The sequence below is a fragment of the Odontesthes bonariensis genome, chromosome 16, assembly GCF_027942865.1.
Source record: "Odontesthes bonariensis isolate fOdoBon6 chromosome 16, fOdoBon6.hap1, whole genome shotgun sequence".
In the NCBI taxonomy this organism is placed as follows: Eukaryota; Metazoa; Chordata; class Actinopteri; order Atheriniformes; family Atherinopsidae; genus Odontesthes; species Odontesthes bonariensis.
In genome coordinates, this window is record NC_134521.1 from 24,396,684 (window position 1) to 24,412,588 (window position 15,905).

General features: G+C 43.7%; 1 protein-coding gene across 3 annotated transcripts in view; it reads right to left on the reverse strand.

Moving 5' to 3' along the window:
* Positions 1–1,456: 1,456 nt before the first annotated feature.
* The window catches only part of fnip1 (folliculin interacting protein 1), a 33,928-nt gene continuing 19,479 nt past the window's right edge, over positions 1,457–15,905 (reverse strand). For all 3 annotated transcript variants that reach the window (XM_075486672.1, XM_075486670.1, XM_075486671.1), the window contains 10 exons: positions 14,652–14,787; positions 13,648–13,849; positions 13,189–13,274; positions 9,593–9,739; positions 7,814–7,983; positions 5,411–7,148; positions 5,110–5,275; positions 4,140–4,340; positions 3,892–4,007; positions 1,457–3,640 (listed from right to left, as the gene is read on the reverse strand). In XM_075486672.1, coding sequence (XP_075342787.1) covers positions 3,562–3,640; positions 3,892–4,007; positions 4,140–4,340; positions 5,110–5,275; positions 5,411–7,148; positions 7,814–7,983; positions 9,593–9,739; positions 13,189–13,274; positions 13,648–13,849; positions 14,652–14,787 — 3,041 coding nt within the window. In that variant the 3' untranslated portion in view covers positions 1,457–3,561. The remainder of the gene's footprint in view (positions 3,641–3,891; positions 4,008–4,139; positions 4,341–5,109; positions 5,276–5,410; positions 7,149–7,813; positions 7,984–9,592; positions 9,740–13,188; positions 13,275–13,647; positions 13,850–14,651; positions 14,788–15,905) is intronic.

Below are 15,905 nucleotides of genomic sequence, written 5' to 3' on the forward strand. Positions count from 1 at the left end.
CAGCAACGACACTCCTTCCTTACTTTATCTATTGCATAGCTGTGGTTTGTATGTTTTCGGTTCATTTTGCCTCCTGCAGCCGCAAAAATGAGGGTGGGGTGAAGTCACTCCGTCTCAGGGTGGTGAATTAAAATATGGGTAAAATGTGGTTGCCAGATGTTGACCACTGCAGTGAAAGCCGCCACCCGTCTGAACAAAAGTGCCTTTCTTCTGCCAGGTCTGTTGGGAAGAACGTACTTTAGAGCTGTGACCATAATGGCATGTGTGGGTGGGCAGTTAGCTCATCTGGGGGGGCAGAAAACAATACCTGAAAAAAAAAAAAAAAAAAATCGGTGGAAAACCACTACTACAACTTCAAGCATAATAATCATAATAATAAAAATAATAATAATAATAATAATAATAATAGTAATAATTCAATTCGGTAATGAAAATATGGTCACACTAGCATAAATCATGACCGTCAATTTTAATTTTCAATTTTAATTAACATGCTCCACATTCTCCATTGAGGGTTTAAATTCAAGTAGATACTTAGGGCAAGACATCCTCCAGCTTTTTATTACCTTCATTAAGTCTACATTTCAGATCATTATATACACCAAAAACATCCGAAAATGTGAAAATCGCCTTTTTTTTCAGCAGCAAGGGGTTAAGGTTATGGAGGGGGGGTGGGGGGGGACACACGATAACAAAAAAAAAATAAAGCTATAAACTTTGCAGATATATGTTTTTTTTTTTAAATCCCTACCTGCATTTATTCTATCAATACAAGACACAAACAGATAATAAATTGTGGCCTTTTTTCTGGACAGTTTTCTTTGGATGGACAGGGCATTTCTCAGGGGGGCAGGACCTGTTCCTGGGGGGGCAGTGCCCCCCCAGCCCCCCCATAGCCATGCCCCTGACGTACTCTCAGTTTTAACACGAGGCGGTTATACACGAATGTTGGTATTACACTAGATCAGTTATTTATCGGTGAATATCTATATATGGAAAAGAACAAATTGAGAGAAAAGAAGAAAAGGGAAGAAACAACCACCTCTGTGGGTTTACTAGAAAGCGTAAAAGCAGTGCACATAATGAGACGATCATGGGATAGTCCTTTGTGTGGGAAAAGAGGAAACCACAGCAACTAATCAGCTTGTAAAGAAAGAGAGGCAGCTAGAGATTCTCCAGTGACTCAAAGCTCTGTGGTCTGTTTGTAATGTTGCTTAGGTGTCTTCTGCACAGGCACAAACCAAGGTATGTGGTCCCCTTTTCTCTACAGGAATACCCACGTGTACAAGCTCACTACAGGGGAATCGCAGTCGGGCTTTTCCTTCACCCCATCTTGCCAACTGGATCCGAATCGTCTCTCTTGGATCCCTTTGGGTTTCAGCTCTGTGAAGTATATTCCATATTCACACATCCCCCCAAGTTCTTTCCCCATTTGACAAGAAACGACGAGAGAACATTCACGGGCTCAAATTCTCAGCATCTTTATTGCACAACATTCCCAGAAAATCGGGAAAAAAGAAAATTATTTGAGGTGACAATTCTTAAAAGACATTCTGTACAAATGTGTGGAAATACTCTGAATATGTACAGTTTACACGAACCGTTACACTTACAGGCAACTAAATAATTTATTTATTTACAAAGAGAGAAAAGCAGATATATATATATAAATCCATATCTTTTAAACATAGTGGCTGGCTTGTACAAAACGTAGGCTTATACAGAAGCCCATCCTCAGTACAAATAAGCATGTATTTATCAGCTTAGAAAGCAAAGTAAGCTCTGAAGAAATGTGAAGCACTTGTGCCACTTCTCAATTAAGACTTGGATCATATTCAGGGGTGCGATTTGACTTCATGGAGAAATGCTGTCCCGTTCTCAGGGTTACAGTGAGAGTTGTTACCGCTGTCTGGAAACAGGAACAATGTCATTTCCCTTTTTTAAATCTCAGGGAGATTTTTGGGATCGGTTATGGGATTCAAATGAAAGCAGCCTCCTTGGAACTGAGGTACATCTGCTGGGTTAGAAGCACAGGGCATTGCCGAAGCACTGGATACGAGCATGTGTCTTGGGTGAGATTCTTTAAATCCCCCCAAAAAACACGAGATAAAAATTAAATTGTGTCCACCTTTATAGTGGAAGAGGTTCACAAGATATGAAAGCAATGAACCCTCCATCTTATGCTCCGCATATCAGACTCTGCTTCCATGGCAAAAGGAGAGTTGGCCTGTGGTAGTTTATTTTCCTTCTTTTTTTCCATTTTTAATTAAAAAAAAAAAATTTTTTAAATTAAAAAATAGCGTTAACAAGTACACACACCCACGCATGATAAGGCCCATCGCGGTCCTCTCGTCATCTTTCTGCAGCAAACACCGAAGCCGTAAACATCATACAAAGAAGCCGGAGCTATAAAAGTGGGAAAATACTTCAGCATTTTGGTTGTATAGTACACAGACAATGCAGGTAGAAGCTTTTCCACAGTATAAAGGGACCCTTCTTGATCACAATGTGATGCAAAAATATGTTTTTGTTCCATTTTCAAAGTATCAAACAGCCTTCCCTTTTTCAAACACAGCGTAGAGTCTCTGCACAGTTGACAATCTTCTGAACAAAATATTTTCTAAAGTTTACCTCAGGGTTTGTTTTTATTTGTTATTTATTTATTTTTAAATGGGGCAACTGTAACTCACCCGCTGCCCATGTGAAGGTCTGAGGTAGTGCTGTACCTATGATAAGAATGTCAAAGCCACTTTAAGCCATTTAAAAACCAGTTTGTGGAACTAAAAATCACAGCGAGCGTTGATTTCCGCCACAAAGGAAAAAAAAAAAAAAGACAATAATTGACGATGACTATTAGAATTAAAAGAAAGATTTTTTTTTTTAAGATAGGTGGGCACCTCATTTAGCCAAACAACTAAAAAGCGGAGTTATCTGAGGGAAATCTGAACTGTAAACAAACACGTGAAGATAAATAAAACTGCATTACTGGCATGGGATTGATAATTCTTGGGTATATTTACCTCAACACTAAATTTTTAAAAAGTTCAGCCATTTCCTTTGAACAAAGAGTCCATCGCTTTGTACGAACATGTTTAAGATTGTATCAGTAAAGAAAGTGGTTGGAGAAATAAAACTCGTTTTTCCTACTCTGTAAGTATCATAAAATGTCAATTACACCTGGAAAAAAAAAATGAAAGTCTTTGGCTTTTGTTTCCAAAAAAAAATAAGAAAGTCCTGTTTTAAAAGAAACATTCAGGTCATTTCAGAGGCGCTTCAGTCATCATGAGCTTTGCTCCATCGATGGTCTCTGCCTCCACCCTGTGGTGCAATATCCACATCGCTCCAAAGTCGGAAGCAATTGCGGCACTTGTCCGTTCTGGTTGCGACTGTGGTGCACGAAAACCTGCACGACTCGGGTTCAAGACGGAACAGGCCAGGCGCACAAATCAGATGCCATGTTAGGGCGCATGGATGGCCGTTTGGGGGCTGGAGTGGCACCACCTGGGTCTGACTGGTCTCCTCGGGCGACTCGCCGCTGTGGACCTCAGCGCCGGTGCAGTCTCATAGTAAGATCTGGGCAACGTAAGGGGAGTGAGTGCTGGCCACCGCAGCCAACAGGGGCAGGTCACTGGACTCAATTCTGCAAAGACAAAAGAGCAGAGAAATAAATCAGATCAAGGCACCGTCAATATGCCCGACTGAAGGTTGAACGTTTTGCTGTTCACACACGTGTAAAAAAAAAATAGAAAAAAATAAAAAGGCAAATTATTTTTATAGCACAGGAATTTAAAACATCTATAATCCCTGAGAAATGTTCAGCTTTTAGTTGGCGACTGCTTTTTTTCCCCTAAACTAAATACAACTGAATTGAAAGTCCATTTGACTGCTCACCCTAAGACCATGCCCAGCTCCTTCACATGGACTCTCGTCTGGCCCTTCAGATACTCAGCAAGCATCTTGCTCTTAAAGTAGATCTCCTGCAGACGGTCTTCAAGGTGCATTATGCACTAAAGTGGAGAGGTGCAAGAGCATGGGTGGTTAAACAGAAAGTGTCGATGAATGTATGCAGGCGCATTGACAGCCATGACATGATTTACTTTGTTGAGACATCACAAACAAAAAAAACGGCTGTAACGTACAAAGTTAGGCGAGAGGTTGAGTTTGTAGAGCTGATGAGTGGACTGCAATAAGCTGGAGACCAGGCTGGACACCAGGACTTCTTTCCCCAGCTTGTTGACATCTGTGGCTCGTCTCTGACTGCTGGCCACCTGCACTGTCCACTTGTCTGTGTCTGCTATAATGCAGACGGCCTCGGCTATGGGCTCATCTAGCACTGGATGCTACAAACGACAAAAACATATGTGTGAACTTGGGCTGTCAAAATTGCTCAAAAATTACGTTCGAATATTCCCTCTAAAAAAAAAAAAATAAACAAAAACTACAGATATTCCAATAGTTCTGTAGTTTTTTTGCATACGCATCTGGGGTGCATTGCGTCCGCTGCATCTGGGGGCTTTCAATCAGCCAGACTGCCAGGCGATGACAGCATTACATCAATAACAGGACAAACTAATACACTGATCGGTCTCATGTCCTTCCATATGAGCGAAATATGAGCCTGCGTGCAGGCCTCTTGTCGTGCTGCCAACAAAGAGCTTGTGGCAGGCGGTGCAAAATAAGTGTCGAGACGTGGCTGTTTAGTTGGACTTTCATATATTATATATTATTTTCAAGATGTAACCTCGTGTTGCTGGTGGTCGAATGATAAGCCAACTGTAGCTTACAAAGCTTACATACGACTTTGTCTCGAGGCTCCACAATCTTTCCATCAACCGACCAGAATCCGAAGTATTTCCAGACGGGGCTTTTCATATTTCTGGGGCCCACTCACAAAGCGGATGTGTGATTTTCCACATTCGAATATTCATTTTCACCTCCGAATGTCTGTTTTCAAAACCTATTTTAATATATATTCGAGTGTAGAATATTCTGTGACAGCCCTCGTGTGAACAATGAGATACGAGACCTCCCACGGTGCGTGGCGTCCTATGCTCCAGAATCAGATGCACTCAAGTTTTCATGGAAAATAAAATTCTTTATTTTCTTTACCTGAACAGCATGAGTTAATTCAGTCATGAGGCTTTGCCGTAGCTTCTCATCACTGGGCATCCCCTGCAGTACGAAGTCTGGCACGTAAGAGGGACAGTATCCTCCAAAGAGAGACCGGCCAAAATTGGCAATGTTAGGCTTCGAGTAGTTCTCCACCAACTTTGACCTTTAGATCAAACAGACAACAGAAGATTTTTTTTCTTTTGTTCTAAAAAGGATTATATTGTATAGAATACTTCATAGCAACTTTCTGAGCAGTAAGAGAAGGTATGCGAGGTGTGTATATGCATCATGTACTCACCCTGGAAAAGGAACCAGCACTTCCTCCTGCCAGTCTTCAGTCTCCTCACTTTCACTGTCTCCCAGCGCACTGTCGGAGCTCTCATTGCGTGGTATTTCCCAGTCACTGACGGGTGCCACCTTGCACTTTTGGTCCTTGCCACTGTTGTTGCATCCGTCGTGAGGAACAGGGACAGACATCACAAGGTCCTTGTCCTGCTCAACAGGACAGCTCCTGCAGCAGCAGGTGTCTGAGGAGTCCGTAGAACCACACCTGCATCTCCTTCGGATATCTGACAAAGCGTCTCCCTTTCTGCTGGACCCCATCTCAACACTACCTGAACCTAAGCAGATGCCCAAACCCTGAGCTCGTACTGCACTCTGAAAGCTGTGATCCCCCGAGGTGTTTAGAAAATGTTTGTGCATATTGTCCGTGGTTCTAGCCTCCTGTTGTTTGGCAACAGCATCTATAGTCCTCGTCTCCACCGGGTTCTCCAAGCTGAAATACTCGTCGAAATCATCCTCACAGTTCACACTCCACTGGGGCATCTTGCTGGACACCCGCTGCAGAGCTGGAGTTGCCTTGGTCTGTTTAGTTTGGTCCTCCGTTGCACAGATGTTGGTGGTCTTTGAATGTGCTCCTCTTTGCAGATGATAATGTTGCTCTTGGTGATGTTGTTGTTGTTGCTGTTGCTGATGCAGCAGCTGCAGATGAAGCGAATACGTGTCCTTCTTGTGCTTTTTGAAATCCTCTTCCACCTTTCTTCTGCGGCTTTCTGTGTCGGACTCAGGAGACATGGAGTCTCCGATCTGGAAAGTGACTTTTGTTGCTGGCTCTTCTTCCTCTGTTGAAGTTAAAACCATGGGCCTGGTCATGGTGTTTCCTGGTAGAACTGGTAGCGGAACTGCAGCAACCAGGTTTTTGTCAGGGGGCTTTTTCTCCAAAGGGATCTCCAAAGGGATCCCCAAAGGCTGATGAGCCAGCACTTTGTTGGGCTGGTTTCCCACTGGAGCTTCCACCTCAGCCTCAACCGCACTTTTACCGTCTGTGGTGACAGGAGTTAGGGATGCACTTAATGTATATGTTGTAGGTATAGATGGGACATGTTTCGAGTCGCCTTTGGTCTCTGCATCCAGCACACAGCCCTGCTCCCTGGGTGAGGCGGATCCAACGCACAGCGCCGTCTCCAGCCGTGCCTCAGATACCAGCGGGCTGCTGGACTCCCTGCACAGCTCCCTGGGTTCAGCTCCTTCTTGAGTCCTGATAATGGGAATCGTGCCCTTGGTGGGCCCCGACTGAAGTACACTGCTTCTCGACCCTTGACTCTCACTGCTGTCCTCCTCATCTTCTTCATCCTCTTCTTCCTCTTTGGGTGGCTCCCGAGACCTGTGCTCCACCTCATTGTCTGTGCATGTGCTGCTCTGAAGGCTGTTGTCTGAAGGATAGCTGCTGTCTTCAGCCTCAGTCTGTTGGCTGTGGGCCCCTTGGGACAGGTAGTCCCCGCTGGGTCTATGGACGGTTACGAGGACATAGTCCGAGTCCTCCACCTCCCCCTTCCTGAGGGAGGTGGTGATTAGGGAGCCAGGCATGACGATGGCCTCATCCTCAGCACTGTCCAGCATGTGAGTCTCCATCAGCTCTGAGCAGCGGATGAAGTAAGTAAGGATATAGAGGAGTCTCTGCACCAGCTCCTGTTTGCGGCCAACCACCACTGTCCTGGACAGCCGCACCGGTGACCCAATGGCCCCATAGAGGTCCCCTAAAAAACAGATACACAGAGATTAACAAAGTTAATCAAGACTTTCAATGCCATAAAGTTGCTAACGTCCATTTAACTGTTTTAAATAAAGCTGCTCACGCTTTAATAACATCATTCTTGTTGATAATCTCTTTGCCTCTTTTTTGATGACGTCACTGCAGTTCTCAGTTGTGAACAATAGGTGTCAGCATTGATTCACTTTCTAAAAATGTGAATATATACAGTCTTTAAAAAAGGCTTCTTAAGTTTTTATTTGCAGGATGTTACTTGCAATGTAAACCTGTTACATGTATCAGAAAAATACTTAACCGAAACAAAACTCTTGATTTTCACAAATACAGTTTGCTTTGCTGCAAAACGCTAACTTTCACATCATTAGAGCAACTTCAGAGGGATCACATCTGCATTTAAAAATGGCTAACCTATCACATCCGCATTTCTTCTAAAGGTTAAACACAGGAATACACACGCAGCTTGCCAATAGACACAGAGGACTTCATTTTGTTGCATGTAGAGAAAATAGTCTTGTCCTAACTTGTCTCCCTATATCAATAATACACAATATCTAGTTGCAGCCAAGAAAAACAAAAAAACTGAACACGGGTTTACATTTGACACAAAATGGAATAATTGTGTGTGTGTGCACTTGTGTTTGACAGTCTCACCGAGCTGTGCCCAGAGGGGGTTGTAGGGATGCGACTTTGCCAGCATGTCAACACTCTTGGAGGAGTGTTTCTCAAGGAAGATCTTAATTGGAGGCTGCCCATTGGGCATGACAGTGGGCACCCAGGCCAGATGATTGGTCAGGATGGCGGTCAATAACGCGGGGAGGAATCTGGAATTTCAGAGAGAGCGTGATCAGCAAAGAGTAAAAGAATATCAGAAACTTCCTCACTGGTTTCCATTTATGAGAAATTCCTTTATTTACTTAGGTGACACCTGGTCTGGTGTCACTGTGATTAAATCTGCCGTCACTAAATGTAAAAACTTTGACTTTTTCCTTTCTGAACAGACTAGCACATACACAGAAACACACAAGCGACACACTCATGCACACACACACACACACACACACACACTATCTGTACGAGTCACTTCTCAGTTCTGTCTACTTCCCTTCCTGTCGCATGACTCAACACAGGAATGGAAGTTTAGTTTCACCACGTGCCAGAACACAGTTGTGACAGAGGCAGCCATCATTCATGGGAACTCTGATGAGAACACTCAAACACGATGCTTCAGTGAGTCAATAGTATGTGTGTGTAGCTGCGAGGAGGTTGTGTTAACCCACAGTGGTGGAGTTCCCAAGAAATGAGACCCATATGGAAAACAAATGGTTGCTTCGGAGACACACTTTCTATTCCCAGCCTATGGTTGGTGAGCGTGCAGAGAGTCACTCTCTGCAGAGACACACCTTGGACAATTCAGTATAATGGGGCTGTAAAATGATTATAAAAACAACTAGTCAAACTCATTTTAAAAAAACTTCAATAATAAAGCTTCAGAGGCACTGCGGCGTCTTTTTTTTTTTACATGGATTTTCCGTTGCTCGTGTTTGAATTTTCATCCCCAGTTTGATTGAGAAAACAATTAATTATATTTCGGTCTGAAACCATTTTCAGACAAAACATGAAAGGTATCAACTTGTGCTATAAGAACTTGCATCGACCATTTATTCATTTAAGACACTGTCAGCTTGACAGATAATAAGAACTTTGTTGCAATGCTATAATCGACAATTGAATAAAAGCTTCAGGATAAAAAAAAACATTTTGTAAAACCTATCTCACAGGTCTATTTGATGTATAAATTCAGTTCTATGTGGTGAATGCTACTTAAATCATCTGTACTGAATCTAATGGCAATGTTCAATAAAGGCCTTGCTACCAATTCATACATGTACAATTAGCAGTGGTTTGACGTGGCTTTGTAACGGCAACAATAAGCAGTTCGAGACTGGCAGGGATCTTCTCATTCACAGCTCTTCTTAAGGCAGACAAATAGATGCAAAGAGGGTGAAGCAGTCAGTGTGAGTGCCAGCAAGTGTGTTCGAAAGTGTAAGAAAGGCGTTTGTGCGGGACAGAATGAATAGTGCATGTGAATCTGCATGTCTGTTGATAAGGTTGACACTGAAGGACCAGCTGTTAAGGTTCACGAAAGAGTGCATGTGGAACATTTTCTTTATAACCAAGAGCTCCTTTGATTCACATCTGTTTTTGTCACTGCTTTTCAGCTTAGAAAGAGTCGAACCCACTGCTGGTGGGTTTACGTGGCAAAAGAAAAACTGAAAACATTCTTTGATCAATATTTGATGTGATAGTTTGAAATGTATTTCTTTTGATCCCAGCACAGGAAACAACCCATAGAGGCTTGTGAGGTTTTTGTGGCACTTTTAGAAAAATTTGGTAAGTGTACATAGGTGTGAGCATTAGCAGACACTCAACTGGTTCTTGGAGGCCTGCTCCATCAGTAGGGAGAGCTCCCTCATGAAGTGACCGCAGAGCTGGTTTTTCTCCGACGCTCCAGACATCATAGTCAACCAGACGGGCTCGGCTACGCGGGGCATTGTGTAGAGGTCGCAGATGGTCATCCTGGAGATGAGGTATGGAGACAAAACGAGGGATGAAAGTGGGAGAAGGAATGGAGACAGAAAATAAAAGGGAATGAGGGGGGGGGGGGGGGGGGGGGGAGAAAAACAGACAGAGAGAACAGACACGTTATTGTCTCTCAGGGAAAACAAAGGAGATCTCAGTTCCCAGAGCTTTGCTGTCTGCTGTGAGCCCATGGGAGACCCTCGTTGTGCGTGTTTGTAACAGTCCGACAAATCTGTGTGCGCACGCACGCACATACACGACCCCGTCTCTTGGTACAGTGTTTGGGTACATGCACATCTGTGTGTGGCTCAGTGGAAGCATTTGTCCATTGAGAAGGACTGGAGTTTCCATGGAACGTTGGGTGCTGAGGAACATGTCTCGGCCAGAGGCCAAGCTGTCACCCAGAGGCAGAGGGGAACCTCTGCAACATGATGAATGTGGCAGATTTTGGAAAAAAACGGAATGCGGCTGCAGGCTTTGATAATTTGAAGATGTAAAGATTATCTAAAAGCCGATGCAATCTTCTGCCAACACAACAAACTAGTCCTGCTAGACTAAATCAGCTCCGGCGATCAGTCCCGAGACTTCTAGGTCCTGCTGAAAAGGTTGCAAAACCCTGTGCTGGCTGATTTGGTTCTACTCAAAGCGACAGGGGATTCCGGATTGTAAACAAGGTCAACTCACAACCTCTGACCTATAAAGAAGCCAGTGAAATGAGAGATAAAGACATGCTGCGAGCTGAGAGAAATCACAGGTGTCACACAGTTAAAGTGACCTTCGCTAAAAGTCCCGATGAGTGACATTTAAGAACAAACACAGTGGTATTAGTACAGCCTCTCCATCAAGTTCTTTGACTGAGGTCATTCAGAAACTATTAATATCGAAAGAAAACAACATGCTCATTTTGACTTTGCAAATTTATCATTAATGTGATTAATGAAGGCCAGTGTCTCAGAATAGACAACAGACAGTAAATGATAACATGCCGTGGCATCAAATTTCTCCAGCATTGGATAATAAATCCCAGCATGACTAATCTACTTCTTAAAAATGATTTATTCATCAGACACAGAAACAAAACAAGGTGGGCACGGCAGGAGCCAGAAAGAAGGAACTGAGATCTTGTGTCTGACTTTTTACGTCAGCAGAGATGATCCGGTTTTCCAACTGGAGTATCAAATGGCTTGACGTGTCAGTTATTCCTGTTTTATGAATAGGCTGACTTTTCAGTGACTTTTTAAGCCCCCCCCCGCTTGACCCTGCTGTGGTTGCGTACAGTCGGCACCAAGAGTTTGCCAGCGTGCAGAGGTCTGGTGTCGAGCCAGCTCTACATGCGTAGCAGCCGTTCAGGTGAACTTTACAGGCCTCGAGTCTGATATAAATCAATTTGTGAACAAACTGATGTGACAGGCTGAGAGGGTTGCATTTAAATGACCTCACTATGGCCGGCAACATTTCTGATCCCATTTAAAGTGCCTGGTTTTGCAAAGTGCTGTTTTATAAAGCAACTTGAAGACCCTCGTAAATATTGCAAGTTTAGCAACGCAGTTATTGTCAATAAAACGCTCCAATTTCATTGCACTCATCAACAGTTTTACTTGTATCACTGGTGCTCAGGAAGAAGGAACCTGAGTGCATACAAGGGAATTTTCTGATCAAAATAAATAAGATGGCATTTCCGTTTTAGCTGTGATCACCCTTTTAGCTTAGGTTCAGTGGCTGATATGAGCATGAAGTGAGCTGAAACAAAGACAAATAGACGGAGGTGGCTGCTTACTTTAACACCAAAGTGCTTCACAGGAGAAGAGTTTCATCTTAACTTTATGTAAATGTATTCAAATGGGAATTAGGGTCAAACACTGGTTACTTAAGCTTTCACTTACAACTCCCACTCATACACCAAGCACAAGTCCTAACATGACCCCAGAGCAGGCTGGTGTGACTTTTATGTACACATGCCTCTGCTAAGTGAGCAGCTTATCTTTGCCAACATGTGTGCATGCCCGCCCTCCAACTACGTCAAAGCCACATCAGCATTTAGGAAAGGAATTTCTTCCAGTTTCCTTCTGTAATGTTCCATGAAGTCAAAACCTCTTAATGGCAAAGGTGGCACCGCTTAGATCTAACTGCTGTCTGGAGGGGAGATCTCACAGATATTCCATTCGTCCAGGGCACTGGTGTTTCTCCTGCTGGCGCTTGCATACTGTTTACTATTCTGGTGCTTGCTTGTGACCAGTGTATGAGGTAGATAGGGTTGCCGCTCAGGAGGCTTGGGTTGCTGAGGCCAAGTGTCAACGGGCATATGACTGCAGCAATGCAGAGACCTCAAACAGGGAACTGCCTGTCAGCACGTATGTGGCAAGTGAAAGTAGCGGTGGATACAGGCATGTGCTCGCACAATCAGAGGTTTGTGTGTTTTATGGGCACTTAACAGCCATGCAACTCTGGCGAGCATCTCTCATGCATACAAACATAAACATTCACTCAATTATGCACCCTAATGAGTACAAATTTATGACTTCGTAATTCATGTCACCACAAATAAATATTAATTCCTCTTAGAACTGACGTTTCTGCGGGTCTAAATAAAAACCAGAGCTCTAAAGAAAGAAAGAATGTCCAGCATGCAATGTGGTTACAATGCAATGGTCAGCTCAGCTCAGGTAGGGAACAGAGTGTTCCTTCCTTTCTTTAACATTCCTTTATCATGAAGGAACGTCTCTTACTAGACTCGGCATGCACATTTTTAATTGTTCTAATAATTACTGAAAAGAGCAAAGAAAACCAACTGGGAGCATTACATTATCCTTGCTAATAAAGGTGAGAGCTTGTGAAACATGGATTGATGGGACAATAGAGCTCACTGCATCAGTAACCTTACAGGAAGAACAGAATCTCTTTAGGCAGCCTCAGTTATTTTACATGTGGCCTTTTCCTATTCCTGTTTCCTATTCCCGTGCAGCAGCCACGTGCCCATATTTACAGGTCTTTTATTACCCACCAAATGGCACCAGCCTATTTGCATCATATCCTGCCCAAAGAGGAGAATATCCTGAAAATCCTGACAATCCAGATGTTATGATACAGATGAATTAGTCCAATTTTATGGTGATACATCCTATTCAAAAGCTGCATCCACTCCCTGGGCACAGATTTTAAATGTCACATCTTTTCCTGAGTTTCCATGATGCAGACAGTTTGCTATGTACCCAGGGAGAGAATGAGTCTCTGACTACAGTACATAGAAACTTAATGACAAGGCTGTCTTTGGTGAACAGGGAGAGTTTGCTAATTAACATGCAGTAAAAACACAGACCAATGTGGTTTGTGAAAGCTGTGAGTGATTGTGCTTGGCAGAATCGCTCCTCAAAAAGAATTAAGAGAAAAGAGAAAAACCATAGATTCATTTCTGTGTCAGTGTGAGTGTGTGCGAGTTGCTGTCCAACCTGAACTCGTTGAGCCCATCCACCATTCGGCTGTAGGCCAAAGCTCTCTGGCTGGCATCAGCTGACCGCCGACTCATCTTCATGGCCTTGAGAGTGACACAACACACATGCACTTTTATATATTTGGCACGGAGGCTGCCAAACTAAGGAATTTGTGAGGGAGAAGGGAAAGGGGGGGAGCTCTGTCCAGCTCTGGAAGTCATCCAGAGCTGGACAGTGCCAACAACACACACCAGTAAAAAGAACCACAGATATACAAAGTATGACGCTTGACGAATCAATCTGACAGCAACTCTACTCATTACAGCAGCAAAGGGTATAAGGTTTGCATTTTGTTCGTCAGTGCCACAGTGTGTACACCTCACTGGCAGGCTCATCTCTATAGTGTAAATCAGGAACATGATGTCAGATAACATAACAACATGAGTGCAAATTATTTGCACATCTGCGTTCATTTACCTGCTCGATGGAGCTCTTGAGTTTGTTCATGTGGCTTTCAAAGAGAGGGAAGTGAGAGAAGAAGAAATCTTGGAAGCGGCTGTTCTCCTCGGGGTTGGGGGACAGCGTGAAAATGACTCCGATGGCAATCTTCTTCTTTCGGGCGGCGCCGAGGCTCGGACCCCCGCTTTCATCGGACATGTTGAAGCTCTCCTCCACCGACCTGATCAGAACACAGTGAACAGGGTTTCAACGTCTGAGCACAGGCAAGAGCAAAAAGGCAACAGTCTTGATATGCAAATCTGAATCCTGGTACTTTGGCCCATAAAGTTCTCACTCGTCTTTTGTAAAATCTCACAAACCCAATTTGTTATGGATCCACAAAAGGGAATTTAGTGTACTTTTGCAGCGTGTAATAACACGAAGGTTAGAGTTAAGGAAGTGGAAGAAAAAAAAAAACAACTCTTCCATCTTTAAAACACAAAATGTGAAGATTCTTTGGTCATGTTGAACTGCAGGATTAGTGCACTCAGAGTTTATAGTATCAGGACAACACAGCATCCTGTCTAAGTCACAGAAATGTGCATTTGGAAGCACAGTTATGAACACGTAGCAGCAGTGTGTCATTTTCCCAGCTGCCTGCTGAATTCTGAGGAAGTTCGTGCAGGATAAACTTTACAAAAGCCAGACAGAGGCCCTGAAGAGGGTGAAAAGGCAGAGAGAGTCTGTGAGTGTGAGTGTGACTGATGGGAAGTCTGCTTAACATTTTAAATGTATAACAGTGTGGCCATTTAAGATCTGAACAATGAATCCATCAATTAATTGTTGATGCTAATTTGTTTTGGTCTATATCGTACAGAAAATATTTTCCAAAGCTAACCAGTGATTGATAACCATTGTCAAATGAATTAATGAAGACATTCATCTTCACTTGTTTGGGCAAAGAAAAACTTGTGTTTCTTTTCATGTTTCTTTGAGATGGGTTCAAAAGGTGTGTTTGTATGCATGATACTTTTGCGCCTCACCATCGAGGGAAGACACCATTCTCCAGGCTGGTGGTTTGACTGCGGAGCCATCGGCGCTGGTAGCTCGAGGCGCAGCTGCTTGTCAAGGAGGAGCCGGGGGACGGGTAGGGAGTGATCAACAGGCTGCTCAGAGAGGCTGAAAGGACACATGGTGGGTTGGAAAAGAGAGAGAGAAAAAAAAGAGAGATTAATAAAGGCAAATGAAGAGAACAAGAAAAAGTAGGAGGTACACAGAGGAGGGTTAGGGAACAGATGGAGGGAATGGTGGGTGACAGCAGAGTAAAAGGACAAGAGTGAGTCAGACAACAAGTGTGTAGGGTTACTCATTCTCAATGACACATCGTTCTCACACACAGACTGAGACAGAATGAAGGACATTAAGTGTTCTTAATGAGACAAAGAAAAACCACTTGGAGGGCAAAGAATTGCAGCAAACTCAAAAAGTGATCCTCACACGTCTTCTCCCCTTTTTTCTAAACACTGCGTCTGATTACTGAACAGCTTTCGTGTGAGATCCGATATCAGCTACCTTACGGTCACATGCTGCAGTTGTTGGGCCACCTGCCTTTACACCAGACTTGGCATGATAATGACAACCTACATACAGACGCACAGTGCAGGCCACTGATCGCTGGGTAATTTACCACCCAGGCAGCAGGCACCGATAAATGGTCAAATGGAACCATCTTGATTGTGTGTGATCTTGTGTCCATGTGTGAAGCGACTGGGGGGTGGGGGGGGGGACTTTAAAAAAATGTGCAAGATGAATGTGAATGATGCACGAGAGGAAACTATGCTAATGAGGTAGACAGAAGGAGACTGTGTTATAGAGGGACTCGGGTGAGTGAGTGTCAAAAGAACTCTTCAGCTCAAACACAGTGTGGGGTGGCAGAAAGATCACAGAACGATGCTTAAATTAGAAGTTCATTTACTAGTAGTAGGTTTTAAAAGCTGCTATATTTAATCTTCAGCATGTGACTGGTGTTGAGGGGGGGCCAGAGGTCAGTTTCCACAGGACAAGGTTTCCCAGTCCCCAGGGCACGTGTTAAGATCTCACCACCCTCTTCCAGCCTGCATCATTTTCCTGTGAGTGGTAAGGACTCTTTTCAAACATCCCTATCAGCATGGGAGTCCTATTCGTGAAGGGCAAACTGTATGCATGTGTTTGTGTGGACATGTGTTAGTAAAGGTGAGACATCACAGGCTAAAGTTGCCTGGTAGTTTTGTAACTGTCAAAGTCTCGACCTTGATCGG